The sequence below is a fragment of the Takifugu rubripes genome, chromosome 7 (genome assembly GCF_901000725.2).
Source record: "Takifugu rubripes chromosome 7, fTakRub1.2, whole genome shotgun sequence".
NCBI classification, from domain to species: domain Eukaryota; kingdom Metazoa; phylum Chordata; class Actinopteri; order Tetraodontiformes; family Tetraodontidae; genus Takifugu; species Takifugu rubripes.
The window spans coordinates 6,604,766-6,622,393 of NC_042291.1; the positions used below are offsets into that span (position 1 = coordinate 6,604,766).

General features: G+C 43.2%; 1 protein-coding gene across 2 annotated transcripts in view; it reads right to left on the reverse strand.

Annotated features, from left to right (window-relative positions):
* Window positions 1-17,628, reverse strand: part of LOC101062313 (vacuolar protein sorting-associated protein 13B) — a 231,129-nt gene that overhangs the window by 117,807 nt on the left and 95,694 nt on the right. For both annotated transcript variants that reach the window (XM_029839039.1, XM_011605289.2), the window contains exons 21-22: window positions 16,351-16,483; window positions 8,468-8,601 (exon numbers count right to left, since the gene is read on the reverse strand). In XM_029839039.1, coding sequence (XP_029694899.1) covers window positions 8,468-8,601; window positions 16,351-16,483 — 267 coding nt within the window. The remainder of the gene's footprint in view (window positions 1-8,467; window positions 8,602-16,350; window positions 16,484-17,628) is intronic.

Genomic DNA, 17,628 nt, shown 5'->3' on the forward strand with positions numbered 1-17,628 from the left:
GGGAATCTGGACTAATGGGGCACAAACGAGGTGATGTGGTAAGAAGGATGTTCTCTACATGTGTCCTCAGTGTCTCATGTGTCTGGTTTCACAGCTTGCTTCGGGAACAAAACATATTTTCATGACTTGGTGTAAATAAAGGGTAAGTTGAAAAATGAAAAGTCTCTTTCTCTCTCTGTATACACAGCAGAGAACCCTCAATTTTGAGCAGGAAATCTCCGTTAAGAAAAAATATTGAAGCCAATGAACTCCTTATGAAGTTGCACGTGCCAGGCTTTAACTGTGAAAACATGCTCAAATGTCACACAAAAGAGCATGCACACAAGGATCACATGTGCACGTCCACGTACAGTGCATGAGCACTCCACACACGGGTTTGCAGATCACATTACGCCGTGCACCTACAGTCATCAGTCATTTAAATTAAAAATGAAATAACAACAACAATAACAAAAACACGACCTTGACCGAGAACACCTGAATTAACATCCCAGTGCTGCTCCCAGCGACCCCCCTCCACCCCACCCCCCACCAGTGTCTATTTTTAATATCCTTGTTGAGACTTGGTGCTCTGCTGGCCACTTCCTCTGAAGGATGGCACCTGCAATAGCAATGAACTCAGTTACACCACCAGATACTTCCAAAAAGCCAGACTTGCAGAAACTCTATGCTTCAACAGAGAAGTGAGGACAGTAAGTCAAAGTCAAGTGTGTGTTTGCCTGTGTCTCATTTGCTCTGCTGTTTTTCATTGGCATATCCTCGGTCTGCAAATAAGAGACTAGTGTCCTGCGGTGGTTTCAGCCCCGGAGTTTATAGATTTAAAAAGACACAGGCCCTCAGAGCGTAGAAGTATCTGCTTTTTTTTTTTTTTTTTTGAGTGACGGCCTGATTATTTAGTAGGTGACCATAGCTTATCCTGAGATTTAGGCCCTGATCCCTGTTGCTTAGGAGTATAAATGAACACGGATCCTTTTACACTTTGATGTACAATCACCCAGGCTCTAATTCAATCTGGATTCTGGATGAGGAAGCCAGCATATGATGTCAGAAGTAAATAAATATTGCTAGAAAAGGGAGATGCACAAAAAAGCCTGAAATATTTAAAAACCGAAACATTCCCATTTGGCAAGCACTGTGATTAATTGGTAAAATGCCTGAAGACACATTTTTGTACTTTGTCTATGTTGTTCTTCTCATCCAAGCTTGGCATAACATCACAGATTGTAAATATGGGCTCGTTCCATTTTTCTGTAGTACATTCTGCTTAGGCGTGATCATCCTGGTCCACACGTGTGGAGCCCGATTCAAACAGTGCTGATTTCAATCCAACAAAAAAGCATCCTTTACTTCCTCCTCTTAGGAGCAGCGCTGTGTGGTGTGTGTCTTGGAGAAGATGGTTTATCTGGTTCCAGCAGCGCAGGCACTAGGAGAGAGGAAGCCAAGAGGCCAAACAAACTTTAAAAGGCTGGGGCCATGTGGAAATGGCCTATATAACCACAGGAGGCACTTGGGATCTGCCCTGCTAGTGAAAGACAAAATGGTGAGTCTTGTTTTAATGAAAAGCAACTTCTTAGCCAAGAGTGCGCTGTTAATATCATCAATAAATAAGAATAAAATATGTTTGTACATGTCCAGTTTAAGGTTCAGTGAAGGCGTGGTCCATGGTTTAAAATGTTATTTACAGTGAATCAATGATGACTCAGTTGACTATCAAACATTTTTGTGTATGATGCTAAGTTCAGTTCTGTGTTTAAACTTTTAAACTTTGACTCTGACCCTTGCATAAAAATATGTTGTGCTCCTGACACTTTGGCAACCGTTCTTAATTGGGATTTAAAAAACAAAAAAACAAAACTGACGATATGAAAAGGATCACTGTAAATTGCAGATAAGCCCCTTGCAGTGATAAACAGCAAATCAAAAAAGCTCCGCCTGTAGACAGCTGTACGAACACTGCGTATAGTTTGATGCTACATGACAGTGTAACGCTCAGTGCCTCTTCTTTAAAAAGAATATCAGCAGCACAGTTGTGTTGCTGCACGGTTCTGACAGCACAAATACCATCTCTGTCAGAGCGGAGTATCCTGGACATAGGCGGTGAGCGCAATGTGTCAGACATTCATCTTGAGGCGCAGTGGTCAGATCCACTGTTGGGGTTATTGTTTTTATATCACTGCAGGGAAGAGAAACTGGGAGGCTCGAGCCAGGCGCTGTGCAGCACTAGCCCTGCAGGCCAAGATAACCTTGCCGTGGTTTTAACCCCCCCAAAAAACCCACAATCGCACATTAAACTTTCACATTGTAGCACAAAAGGACGGACACAACTTCCCCTCATTTACTCTACCGCACACTTTTCCGCCCCACACAATACGCGAGTCATGACACAGAGGAAATCGCAGAGATAGGGGAGAGGAAATTAGAAACACCCCGCCTGCATCCCGGGTGAAAACATTTGCAACTCTGGAGCAGAAAAACCTCAGCGGAGAGATCGGCAGCAAACGGAAAACACATCCCTTTGTTTTTAAAAACCTGATACCTCTCCAAATGTAATCTTCCTGTTCCTGCACCAGATGGGACGCTGTGTTTCCTAAGTGGCTGGTGAGATGAACAGAAGGTCCACAGTGCAACCCCCCCAAAATAATCTGATCTCTGTGGATACCACGCCTACTTTTAACCTTGTGCTGCCCCTTCACATCCTCCTGCATTCAGCTCTGTCCAAAAACATATTTAGAGTAGCGAGGGTAATGGTAAATAGTGTAAAACCAGTGTAAATAATCTCTCACTATAAATGAACATGATTAATGTGTGTATTTGAAGATGACACTGTGCAGATGTGTGTTGCGGCGCGAGGATATACACACATCTCTCGCAATCAGAGAAAGCAGTCACCCCGACTCCCTCTGATGTCTATGTGAAAGGCATCTGAACGTGATGCCTCTTGACAGCAGATAGGCCAAGTCTCACCCACATGCCACCACAAGCAATAAGATGGTGGCCTGGCACGGCTACACATTTGGGCAGCCTGCCATTCCTGTGGCCCCGCATTCCTCTCTTCTAACACTGCTTACAGAAGCTGACAAGCGCTGGAGGTCTCCTTGGCTGAGGTGGAAATCTGCAAAAATAAACGCTTTAGGTGACTTGAAGGCTTTGTTTGTTTCTGCTGGCTTGGCTGTTTGTGTTAGCGCGGTGGGTTAATTGCAACTTTGATCGCTGCGTTTATTGATCCAACAGTGGCCTAAGGAGTGTGGCTGGCCTGGCCTGTCTGGCTTGCTCCCACCCCCTGATCTCAAGCCATCACACCTTCATCACTTTAACCGTAGTGATCCACTACAGATGTGGTTTGAGGGGTGGCCATGACACCTGAGGATGGCCTGATCCTGCCTAATGGGTCACTGGGGGGGAAGGCAAAGCTAAATTGTGTTTCATGTTTGTTTTCTGAGAACAAGCTAAAGCACAGGCAACTTGCACAGAAGCCCTCCCAACTGAAGCACCGACCGTGAAAACGTCGCACTGTGCGTTGGTCAATACTATGAAGCGGGGTTTATCTACAATATGGCCAGATGATTGCTCTGAGGAGCTGATGGCGCTTATGTTGAACAGTACATCATCCTAGGCCAAGTTGGATCAAACAATGATGGACTGCAGATGAAAAGAGTTTTTACTGGCTAACTCTGGCAAATTTTCACCATCGCTGATTTATGTGCTGCAACAAACTCATGAAGGCCAAACTGTCAGACCCAAGCTGATCTGATCTGACCTGGCTTTGGCATGGCCTCCCTCTCCGTCCCAAGACAAAGGGTGGATGCACGAGCCGGTGATTTAGCCAAACTCACCTCTAAACAAGCTTCCTCAAACACTTTAAGAAGATTAGGGTGAAAAAGCAACATTTTCTTCACAGAAACCTTTTTAAATATCCCTAACCCGAAATTGCAGCTGCTTTGCTGGATGTTTGGTCTCTATCCTAATGAAAATCAGTCCCAGGTCTTTGGGCCTCCTAGGTTCAAGAGGTTACAGACACAAGAGAATCCGGGTAAGCACTTTTCCAGTGCGGCCCATCGAGAGGGTCAAATATGTGCCTGTATCTATAATGACTGTGAGGTCATTGGTGTATTGACACAACACCAGATGATGAAACGGGATTCTGGCCACACTTGAGCGCTGTTCTCCACACACACCCATAGTTCTCACCCAGTAAACAGCTAATGAGGCATCTAATGTTTCATTTTAAGGTCTTGATTTAGATCAGGCGATTCCAGAGAGGCCGAAGGCGTAATCGGAGGAGAACGTGTACCCTTCTGCCTCTGGCACATCATATTCTATTGGTACCTTTGTTGTGCATCGGCCATTTTCCTTTTTATATACTTTCATTCTTCCACTTTGTTCTCAGGATTCTGTCCTCAGCATTAACCCCCATGTTAGTACTACAGCCAATCAGTACTTGGCATTCTACTTAAGCACCAGGTTCTGCCAGCTCTTATACAATCACTTCAGCATAAACAGCGATGCATAATAAGCATATAAATGCCAGGCCCATAGAATTAAATTCAGCTTTAGCCTGACTTCAGATTACAACATTGCATGCCAATTTCTAATAGCTCCAATTATTGACAGCTTTATATTGTGATAAATGCACTAAAATATATGGAGTCCAGTCAGAGCAGGCACATGTTTTGTGTAACTGCTTGTAAGTTAAACAAGCATGTTTGAAATACAGAATTATTACACAGTAAGTGGAACGCACTGGGGAGAATGTGGGAAAGTTTTGTACGAGAGGATAATCAACTACCATAACAAATTATTAATTCCCAGGCAGAGTCTGAAAAGATTTATCATTTACCCCATATCCTTTACATTTAAGATGGGCTTTTTTTTCCCTGGGTTTGCTGCATGTTTGAGCTGTTGGCAATTTATAACTGCAATCCACACGGAGAAATGGTGTTTAAAGGGTTGGAGTTAAAGCAGTAACAACTGCTCATTTGGAAGCTCTAGGACCTGACAGACAGGGAGGATGAGGTGTTGAAAGGAAGGATGATAGGATGGAGGTAGAGGATGAAGTCATGTGCCTGTGAAAAGCGCTCCAATCAGGGGTCAGTTTCAGATCCCGTTCATGGAAACCATCTGGCCAACTTGATCTTAGCCACACCAAACGTACACATGATCCTTTCTACCTGACGTAGTTTCTTCTCTCCTCCAATCTTACCTTCTGCCCACTCTTTTTCCTGTCTCGTGTTTCCCCACCTCTGTCACCTCTCTATCACTTTACCTCGGTTACCCCACTGCTTTTCTTCAAATTTGCTCTTTCAAAGAAAATATCCTACTCATTAATGCATGGCAGCTGCAGGGAGCAGTGTTACCTCATTTTTCCATGGCAACCGTCTCTCTGTTTCAGCAGATCCCATTACAGTTTTGGTAGCAACGTGTTCATTTGCCAGTACTGAACACATTTATGTGTTAAATACAAGGAATTATTGCAAAATTCCCAAGATAGAATAACCATTCTGATCACTTGTAATTATTATCTGGGCTAGCAGATGACATGAATATCCACTGGGAGAATGGGACCAACACTGGGCAGGACAGGGTGAAAGGAGAATAGGGATGAGAGAGTTGGCTGGAGGGAGAAAAATGATGAAATAAGACATAAGGAGAGGAAAGGTAAAGCGGGAACTCTGGATGCAACAAGCACCACAGTTAGATTTATTAACTAATGCTGAGGTTAAAACACCAAGGCTGAGGTCAGGTGGCCATTTCAATATGTGCCAGGTCACAGTATCCATGGTTACAACTGCACCGCTGCGCATCAGCCCTAATATGAAGTGACTTCTAAAGTAACACCACCTACACACATTACAGCATTGCATGAATTAGCGGCCTGCTACAAGGAAAAACACACACACTGTTCTGTGTACACGACACGGATGATCTGTCTGAACATAATGTCAGACATTTTAGGCGTGAGGGGCTCAATTTGGGCAATACGATTCCCTGACCTCACCATGGTTGTCGCAACATGGGGAAAACACTGTGAATGTCATTCTGCATCATTGACATTCTCAGCTCATACTCACCAGAGAACACCTCAATGAAGCAAACGCAGACAAATGTGGGAAAACTTGTCTGTTAAAAGCAACAGTTTCATATTTTTAAATTAGGATGTGAGAATTAATGTTTTACCGGCCTATGGCTCTGGCTAAGACTTATTCTAGAGATCATTTGTTCAGATTATAAGAAGATGTCTTTGAATGGATCAGGAAAAACTTGCTGACATCATTTAGCCTCAAAGCTCACTGCATCTGTCAGTAAGGAAAAGAGGGTGCATTTCAGAGCCGAAAGCTTCAAATAGGAATAACACATTTTTCCAGCAGCTATTCTTGTGTCAGACATTGAGTGGGATATGTGTCTTAGACATTACATAAACTGCATTCAAGTAGAGAGTCATCCAGTAAAAAAAAAAGACAGTACAGCAGGACAGATCTGTCTACACAGATTATTTTGAGACTTTGTCGTCTCACAGCAACATAGGAGAACGATCCGGCGTATTGCCTTGGACAGGGTCGATATGTTATCCAAATGTATGGAATGAAAAATTAAAATAACTGCAAGTGTCACAAAAATCTATGCTGTTCTGTATTAAGACTCAAGAGATGAATAAAACTGACTGGACGCAACGCTGACACTGAGAGAACAAATGACTGGAGACACCAGTTAGAAGTTAAATCTTCCTGCAATGTCCTTTTTTTATATGAATTATCACAGTTTTTATAGCTAGTATCATTTATATCAGCCCAGGGTCTAACATCTGTGTAAGACCCCAGTGACAAACCATCATGACTAACCTCTATCACACAGACTATAAGATTTTATTTAAATTACCAATTATCATCCGTTTCAATTCTGTTTAAACAGCTTTAAGTGGTCTCAGCAGCCGTACAATAATAAATAGGCTTGGGACTTTTCTCTGCCTGTCTCTTTCTACCATCTTCACTCCATCACTCTTAACCCCATACTGTAAAATGAGAAAGCACCGCATAGCAAATTAGCTACATGTGCTAGAGAAGTGTGAGCCATTAGGTATTATGTTTACACCATGCTAAAATAAATGGAGTGGTTTAATTTTGTGGATATCCAAGGCCTTGGGTACCAGCTGTTGGGTCCTTTGGTTTGGTCCGCTTCCACTCTCATGTCAACAGGACAGACTGTTTCCTAATTACTGCTGCAGTACGTGGTGTGGTCCCAGTCGTGCTGCCGAAGGGGACAGACCAAAGTGGAGGCAATGACGGGCTCAGCAAACTATTAGAGGGTTGAGTTAACTCTTGTGGAAGTACTGTAAACAGCTCAGCGGGCTGACATGAGACCTGGGCTCTGGAGCTTTATTTCAATGTGGATACGTCATGTTTTCTTTCATGTTTGACTGACATCAGTTTGTGTGGTCCTAGCAATTAGAATTAAATTGAATTAAGAATAGTTTTTGGACTTCTGCAACACAGGTTATTGTTTATACGTGCAAAGAAACTTGCCTATAAGCCAATTACAGACTGATTTTGTTTTACTACACATTTAATACCCTGAAAAAAATGTCCCTCCTGCCACGGATAAACCTTTTAAAACAACATTTTAATGCTGCACAGACGGCAATGCAGTTCTAAAAGCCGATATCGGCAGATGTGAGTGTCGGTTTGACTGTGTTCTTGGCAGCGAGCTGTCAGTGCTGCAGTTATCTGTGGGATCTCTATGGATCTGGTGTCTAAATCGTAGAGCCACAACTCTAATATTTTAAAATACTTCCGAGTGACTAAACTGAAAACCAGCATACTGTAGTTAGAAAAACACAAAATAAATACTCTGGGTGATTGTGGTCACCCTTTTCACAATAATATTTGCAGACTGAAAACCAGCATTCATAAATGGTCACACACTTCTGAACACAGACACCACCAGTCAGTACTGTACTTCACCAGATGACACACATATACAGTACAAGAGCACACACCGTGACATCCCCTTCCTACAGCAAGTGGATCACTGTCAGTGGGTTTTCGGCACTCCTTGATGCATTTCAGCTGGGGCTGGTTGTGATGTGGCCTCTGCTAAATAGTGCAGTCATGATGTAGCGCAGAGTCACACAATGGGAGTACTCGACTATCTGGTTAGATACACAGACATGAGCATCCTGCTGAGCAGACAGCCGTGCAGAATGTCCCACCACCACAAAGGGACACGAGACACTACGTATGCATCGCTATGTAAAACAGGGATAAGAGCTACGGTCCTGAGAGGCGCATGTCCACAACCACACAGAGGGCTGAAGGAAAGCAGCTTGAAAGTGAATATTAGGACAAACAGTAAGGCCAAACTATTCCTACTGAATGTTAATCAGTAGATTATAGGTAGCTCAAGAAGTTCTTTTCAGCCGAGGAGGTTCAGTAAGCAGAAAAAGGAGGAGAAAAGAGTGAGCAGTGTTTGGTACCTGCAGAGTGAGGCGTTTAACAGCGTCCCAGGCATTGGCAATGAGCTCCTTCATTCTCTCCTCGGAGGTTGTCCAGGCCTCTTCGGCTGTTGTGTCAGGCAGTACCTTCATTGGGATGGACAAAGGGCGCGATTCTAGAAAACACAGAACACATTAAACAGAAAAAAGTGGTCACTTTTGGTTGTTTTACATTTTCCAGTACTGCCCATTACTGATGTACTGGTTGTTAAACCTTTGACAGACAGATGAAATAACTGCTTTACCAGAGAAACATGGTAGCAACCTGTAACATATACTGTTATACAGAGTATATAGGTATGGTTTTCATCCATCATTCAACTCTGTTACTTCCATTTGTTGTACGATATCATTTTACATGACCCTTAGGTGTCACTTCATTGAGGTGATGTAATGTTGGCGCGAAGGTTCCTTCTACAGCAAGCAGGACCTGTGAGACCAGAGACATGACATGTCCTGCTGCGGTCCAGACAAAGCTTGATTGTCTGACACTAATGGCAACAGCCAAGCATACAGTTCACCTGGTAACAAACCTCTGCATTAGTTATTGCTCACACCACGTGATCCCAAAGGTTAAAACACACCTAAAACACTCCCGAGACAGTTGTTTAAGGTAAAGACACATGCAAAAAACATAGAGGGATCGTAGGAACAAAGGAGGAGGCACAGACACACAGATACACTGCAGCAGGTTAATCTAAGGTCTGCGGATGTTAAAGCTATCAGAGTGTCAAGGGTGAAGCAAGGGGGTTTCTCTGAAGACGCATTAAGACATAGTCCTGGATTTACAGTTCTGCCTTGCTCAGCACCTCTCTCCCAGAGTTGTCATGAAACACTAGTGATGTCACGGGCCACTGCTGCGCTTAGTCAGACACCACATTCCCCAGAATCACCAAAATAGGCAAGGGGTTGGCGTGGCAACAGGAGTGTATGGCTGAGGGAAACAGTAAAAATGGCAGTTACCATGGTTGTCATGCATTAAAATTGTGTGCAATTTTCTGTGTGTGTGTGTGTGTCTGTGTGTGTAGCTGAAAAGACTAAAATCACAGGTGTATGTGTTTTAGTGGAAAAAAGCAGACAAAAAGCTGAGATCTTTGTGTCTGGCCTCTCTAAAAGCACTTTCTCTCACGCAGCATCAGGTATCTCGGGACCATGAACGGGTTCATATTTGTTAGAACACCAGCAAACACTGCATCATCATGTGCTGAGGAACCACGCAGCACAATTTTTTTTGGCAGCTTATATTTCTCAATTTGCTTCCTCACCTCAGAAGAATTTTTTTCTCTGCCCACTCAGTCTACCGGTAAAGCGCAATACTAATCAAATACACACAAACATTGCCATGACAACGGAAAAGAATGAAAGAGATTCCAGACTCAAATGCTAGCCAGGCCTCAACATGGCGGAGCTCCTAGAAGCTAACCTTCCAGGTTCACTACTGATCAGACACAACCACAAGGCCGTGACCTTCCAATATATCGCATTAACCTGTGACACCACCCGAGACTGTTGAGGTGAGGGTTGAGTGTTCCCTTTGTACAAACAGAACACATGACACAATTACAGGTAATTAAGGGAATGATGAAAGGAGAATGGAGGGAAAAGAAGCCAGCACAAAAATTCTATTAGCAGTCTTGAAACCAGGATTTCAATCAATGCACTGTGAAACCACTGTAATCTGCATCAAATGAGTGACTCCTGTTGAGATTATTTCATCTTGGCTCAGGCTCAAAGGTAATATTGCCTGTAGTTTTCTTTATAGGAGAAAGTTACTGCCCCACCTCTTTTGACCTCATGGCTAACCATCTCCTGAAACCTTTTCTGACACTGGGGGTAGGCCAGATTGTAAAAGTCCTTCCCCAGAGAGACTGCAAGGCCAGTGAAAAAGTGCTGAAATGAAGCACAGTAACAATGCAAGGTCAGTCTCCCTTCAGCGCCCGGCTTTGTTTTAAATACCATTCCAGGACCCTGTTTGTTAATCCTGGGGTCGTTACGTATTTGGAGTGAAACTGCCATATCTTGTTATAGTGACTTGGCGCCTGACATTTCTTTTGGGAAGGGGAAAAAAAAATCAGGCAGGGGGGAAGGGAGGGAATGACAAAGACAGAGAGAATGCATGAGATCTGAATTCAAATAAAATAAAAATATGATAGGAGTTTGCAGATCTTAAGCCTGCCCAAGGCTAACAAGACCTAACAGTGCTCTGAAAGTGGGGTGGCCATCGTAGCTCCGTCCCGTTTCCACGCTCTGTTTTGCCACTGGGCTATTAGCCTAATGAGCAAAATGTGACCACATAACCATCCCCATTTTCTTCCATTCTAACTCTCAGCCACTCCCTCCACCTTCCTCCCAAAGCCACCAGTCTGGTCCCATATAAACATTCTCATGTTCTGCTGGTAATTACTCATCATCTGCAACGTTGAATCACATCTTCCAGCATGTGAAAGGCTGCTGTCTTTGAAGTCCGCTGCCTGAGCTGGTGTCAAAGGATCAGAGACGATGCAGAGACCCAAGGCCTCGTTACAGCCTGTTGACTTAGAGTAAGAAACAAATCAGTGTTGCTTCACCGGGTGATGTATGACACAACAGTGCAGGAGCAGAGAACATGGCTGGCGAACACAGAAGGGTGTGAACTCTGCTGTGGGAACTGTGCAGATCAAACAAACGTATAATTTCTACACACAACGCCGCCATAGAAATGGAAAGCTCCTCACAACAGCGGTGCAAAGTTCTTGACACACATCACGACATCCAACTGAATGTCTTTATCGCTATTCCAATAAGGAAGGAAGAGAGACGCTCACACTCAGTTATATAACCTGCAAAGAGTGAAAACAAAGACACGTCTCCTCACACATAACAAATGTCCTTCCTTTTCCCCAGTCATCTGAAAGAACCCACCTCCAGCTTCACACTAATCTAACCACATCTGAATTAACCGCAGCTCGGCCCCAACTTCCCTCTCTGGTCTCTCACTTCAACCTCAAAAACCACAGCCAACATCCACAACCCCTACGCTTATCATTCATGGAAGCAGAAAGAGCATACATCCACAGACAGTTCTGCCTGTCTGGGGAGTCGGGCTGAGGTTTACATGGGCTCATCGGTGCGCAGAGGCCACGGACCTTTTAATCGAGCTCACAAGTCCCCTACAGACTACAGGCATTCCTCTTTGGGGGCCTCCTATCTCATTATTCCTCATTTTTCTTGTTTTCTTTCCCCAGCCCAACCATCATTACCTTGATAAATTATTGACTTTACCAGTAAAATTAAACTATATAAATAACTCCAGAGTGAAAATATTATCCCCCCTCTGAAGCGTGCACAGCAGCCAATAAAAACCTTCCTGACTTTCATCATGCTTCTTGGGTATGGATTAGAGTTTAGTGTGATTGTTCAGTCCTGCTTGGTGTCTTCTTAAACTGTTATTCATGGTCAAATACATATAAGTAGTCTTTCCAGTCTATGCATTAGTCACAAACACCCTTACAACTTACACACTTCCAATATCATCAATACAAATGTCCCCGTTTCTTCAGTTTTCCTTATGTCCTGTCAGTAAACAGGGTGATTATATCTAATCCCGTGAAGCAGACAGGAATTGAGGCTATGGCTTTTGTTCCAAGATTCAAGAAGAACCGCCAGATCATCAGATAAGTTTCTCAGTAAAAGACGTATGTTCTCACAGCGCCGATGGCTAGCCGGTGAGATCATTACGACTCTGGTAGATGTTAGAGAACAATGAAAAGCTTGGGTCTAGGGAGCCCCTCGATTAGGAACTGAGGGCTGCTGCCAACAAGAACATTCATTAGAGACGAATAAAGAAAATACTTAGAGGCTAGTTTTATGTGGACCAATTTGTGGTGTAATTGTGCGGGCAGGTGGGACTGAACCTCAAAATGAGGGGAAACAACTCGGGTTTATGTAAACTTGTAATTCTACTGTCTTAATTTTACAGAATTAACACCTCCGGATTGATGCTACTGAGCAATATTTGTGAATTAATCGTTGAATTCTTCAATGAAAAAAAACTGCAAACCTTCCCTGCTTGTAGCCTATTCATCAGTATTTGTGGCTGGACTTTGACCAAGAGCGATGAAGACAGACCAATATTATCTGTAATAATAATAATCATTGAGCCAACCAAAATACAATTATGAAAATGTGCTGAAGAAGTCAATTACTGTGAATGTTGTAGTTTATGCAGTGATAAAATATAATCCTGATCAAAGGCAAAGCTGTGAGTAGAACTTCCTCTTTTGCAGTGTATTTAAGTTTTAAAAAAACAGATTTTCTCTCTCTCTCTTTCTTTTTAATCATTAGTTATTTTCAAAGTTAAACCCTCCCTCTGGAGGTGATCCCAGTACAATTAATTGCTGTTTCCGAGAGTCACTGGTATCTTGTAACAAGTGCGCTGATTATTTAACATGTGCAAACAAAAAAGAAAGAAATGAAGTCAAATACTTCATTGCCAGATGGATTCACGTGGACGTGGGTTTAGAGATTCAAACTGGGCAGCCAGACAACCCCGGTATGATATCACCTTGCCCTCGGTGCTTTTGCAGAAAGGGTCCCGAGTGAACTGGCCCAGTGTGTCTCTGCACATTTGCCTACACATTAACAGACACCTTAGGTCTGCAGGAAAGTCCCCCCCTTGATTACTGTGAAACTGTAGCTAGGCTGAATGTGGTAACAAAACAACATAATACCCTCTTTACATCATAAAAGTGCCAGACATGCTTTCAAACAGCCAACTGGAAGCAGGAGACCTTTAGCTGAGCAGGCTTTGAATTGCAAAAAAACAAAAAAACAAAACCTCCGAAAATGATTTTCTTCCAGCGGATTAGGATTTTACTCTAGTTCCCTTAGGTGATTTCTCCGTTGAAACCCATACCTCCAGTGGAAAACTGTGATAATCAATCGGCACAGAAAATCAATACTCTGGCCAGTTTATAATCAAGCAGAACAAAACAGTACTGTATCAATATTCCACATATCCAATACATCAGATGATTTCATTTCACAACAAATCACACACCCTCACTGCAAACCTGCAAATCTGTCATTTGTGTTTTAAACACAATCACAAATTAGGCGTATATTTTCATACATCAACATACATGTAGAGGCCATGTGCCTAATTGGTTCAGTAGGTGTCACCTTTATGCTTTGACTCAATTATCACAAAGGTAGAAACCTTCAGACAGATGTTGTGACAGATGAGTAGAAAAAATAAATAAAAAATCAACACAAAAGTGTAAAAAGCAAATTAAACCAAACCTCAAAGGGAGTATTATAGCAACCTGCACACACAACTAGCTCACACATGCTAAATAATATGACTGAACGCTAGCTAAATTTGCCAAACACCAGTGCAATCGTCCCAGAAGACGCCCCATGATATCATTTAGGGCAGGTCAAGTCAGTATCAGCAACACTGAATGAATAAGCATGATGTTTTACTGGCAAACAACCTGCACGTGTCTGTTCCGTACACAGAGGTGACTAAAAAATGCTGCACAAAAGAAAGAAACCTGCACCTAAACGTTGCTGTGTATCACACCCGATCGGCTGGAGTCACCTTCCATTCAAACAAGCAGATCGTACTCACGGTGTACTCTACACATGGTGACGGGACGGGTACATCATCTTCAGAGAGTGTGATTCCAATCAGAACATGTTAGATGTCAGCAGCTTTTCTTGTGAAGTGATTTGGTGAAGAAAGTCCTTCACAAGGGAAAAGAATCCACTCCAACATCCTTTGCATATGGCCTTTTTAAGGAGTCTGGGCTTAATGCAGTTCTCTTTTCAGTAAAACTACAGTTATTGGGTTAACATATGTGCTTGGACTGGTCTTCCTCATTGGACACCTCTCGCTGGAGAGGAAAGGTAGTTGCAGGACTGCAGGAAGGATGTGCTCATATGTAAGTCAGATGATGTAGAATGAAGGAGACTGTACCTGCTGCTCTGGGTTTCCTGAGCTGTAGCCTATCAAGGTCGTCTGACAGCTGGGAGGCTTATTATTTCACCCTGATTAAAACCACAGGGGCTAAAAGCCTCTGCCCTTTTCTTATTCTGATTGCTCACAGAAACGATTTGTAACTTCTCATTACATCTACTCCTGTGCAAACTCCACAGAAGATAATATTCCTTTAGTTACCTGCTCTTTTCCACCATTGATTGCTAGGGTGAAGGCACAGAGGCTTGAATTGCAAAGGTACCAGCTCTTAGTTACCAGTGTCTTGTTTTCACTTCACAAGAGAAATATTTGGATAAGAAAATAACCGGAGTCTGGCTCTGTATATGTTTCTCATGTACTAATATAATCCAATAATACAGACGCCTTATACAAATACGTACATCTAACAACAAACATGCCTACAGACGCAGTAACAGGCCAGATGTGCCGACCACTTAACATTTCAACAGCCTACACGCTACGTGAGAATATATGAACGTGCGTGTCTTCGGTTCATTGTAAAGCCCAGCCTCGGTGTTGTTTACAGCCATTTACAAACACCTGCGTGCTGGAGTGTCAGAAATGGAACAGCTTGCCTACAAAAGGAGGGGGGGTAAGACCTAAAAAATAATAATAAAAGAGAGAAAAGAACAAAGAACAAAAAGTTAGCCAAATGGAAAAACAGGCACAATTGCAGAAAAACAAAAAGCAAGACAGAGAAATGAAGGAAGCCGTCAGAGAGAGCGACAGCTGGAAAACTGGAGGTCATGCACGTTAATAGCCAATGTACTCTAGTTAGCTGAGTGCTGCTGACAAGTTACAGCCTTGATTAAGCTTCATGTGCAGGGAAGCCAAAGTGACTGTTTACTGACGACCCCTAATAAGAGAATAGACTGTTGAAATGTGAGTAAGCAAAGATGTTGCCATATGTAAAGTGCAGAACTGATCAAACAAGAAACAGACGCCTTGCAGCTGAGGGCTTTTAAAGCCAGTGCAGGACCAGCCCTAATGGTCCTTTTTATACCCAAACTGTCAAATGAGCATTTTTCCTATCAAAACACTGGAGCATGTGGGACATCACGCACAGGCGGGGTTATTTACAGCAACAGAGTGACTTCACTCCAAACAGGATTGCGTGGGGAACACATTCGCAGAAGCTTACACCAGCATTTCATGCATTCATTTCAACATTTTCATCGCTGGGGCCTAATGTGAGTGAAGACAAGCCTAAAGAATGAAAGTCTACAGGAGGACCTGAGTAAAGGAGAAGGTGGACGATTGGGAGAGATACCAGATTAGTTCAAATGAAAAGTTTTCCCCGTTCAGTCAGTTTCTGTGCTGTGTCACGGACAGCTCCTAATCACAGCGCCTGCCCAGTTTATTCCTCCCAGTACAGTGAGGGAGGCGGTGTCCTGTATGTGCGTGTGGTTCCACTGAGTACATCGAGTGCATAGAGTGTCATGTGTTCGCTGACATTTGTTCCCAGAGCTTTCAGACTTTCCTTTAAGGGTACTCAAGTACCTGCAGTAATGTGTGAGTATATGTGCATGTACTCATATCCCTGAATGTGTGTCTATGTGAAGTTCTTTGGATTTGTGAGAAGGGGTCTCAGAAAGTGGAAAGCTGGCACTGAGGAAATCTCAGCACAGCCAAGCCACTCATCTATTCTGGGCATCTACAGCCCATCATAATATTAGCAGAGGAAAGCAGTGGAGGATATGTTGTGTCCTCAGTTTAACGGCTTTACGCAAATGACAGCAGACTCTGGGGTCTCCTATAAAGCATATGTCACTGCACCAAAACAAGGGTTTGATAGAACGGGATAATAGGCCAGACTGTTGTTCCATTAATGAAGGGGAAAAAAACATTAGAAAAAGTGACATATTTCATGGATTGGTCAACATACCTGTCACGGTCTTGGTTTTGACGGGGCTGCTGGCATAGTCTGAGGCATGATTGGATGGCTGTTTGGCTAGCGGTGTGCTCCCTACTGACATTTCATCCTCTTTCGTCTTGGCTGCAGGAACCGAACCTGGAGTCTACGGAGACGCAGATGTATCAACAAGCACACGCATAAACAGAAACACAGTCAAACGCAGCTATGACACAAAATGACGTTTTGAAACCCTGCAGGTACCTTACTCAATGACCCAGGCTCATTCCTGCTGAATGACATAGTACAAGTACCCCCCCAACCCACACACACGCAGGATTACATGATTGGATCTTGGGCTTTTCCTCCTTTTCATTAGGCGCTTCCTATCTACCTATACTTCTCTGATTTCTGCTGTTTCCTGTTCACTGTTTCGGTTCACTTTAGATCCAGCTGCCTTCAGTCCCAACACTGCCCAGCACTCTCCATTTTTTTCTACTCCTTACTCTTCTTACTTTACCTAACTGGTGGTTTTCGTTTGTCCTCCCAATGGCTCTTTTCCAGCTTTTTCCATAAATGTCCTACAACTATGAATCTTTCTCCATTGGTTATAAATTCCCCTTTGTATTTCTCAAAAATACAAAAGAAAACGTTCCCGTCTGAGAATGCCTGTATAAATTTATTAGATTCAATTTTCCCTGCATATTAAATAGGATGAAATCTGACTTTAATGTTCCTTTATATACAAAGTAAGCTTTTAAACAGAATACACTATAGCTAAACCACAGCGGTATCATTTTCCAGAGAATGAAGCAGCTTAAATTTCCACCTGTGTTGTCACTTTTATGGTGACCCCGATCACTAAATTAAAAACCCCAAACACAACACATCATCTTACCAAAGGGCAGATACGGGCAGGAACTTGGTCCTGAATTTTGATTAGGTGTGGCCATGTAGCCTGTCCTTCTCAGGCTGATATCTGGCCTTCAGTTGAAGGCCTTTACCACAGCAGCCAGGAGGAACGGCCATGAAAACAGGCAGCTGGAGTCGACACCCCCCTGGTAGCACATGCATGCTGCAGCCCTTCCACACACACAGCAGCCAGTGTTTTCTATCTTTCACTCTGGCTGCAGTTCAACTCATAACATCTGTTTATCCCTGTACACTTACGACCCCCAGGGTAAGGAGTGCAATTAACTTCCTCTCTCTTTGTCTATCGAGCACACATGATGGCAAACGTTCTCCAAACTACAGGAGGCATAAACCAGGGAAAAGTATTTAAAGTAGGCATTACAATATGATACTTTCATG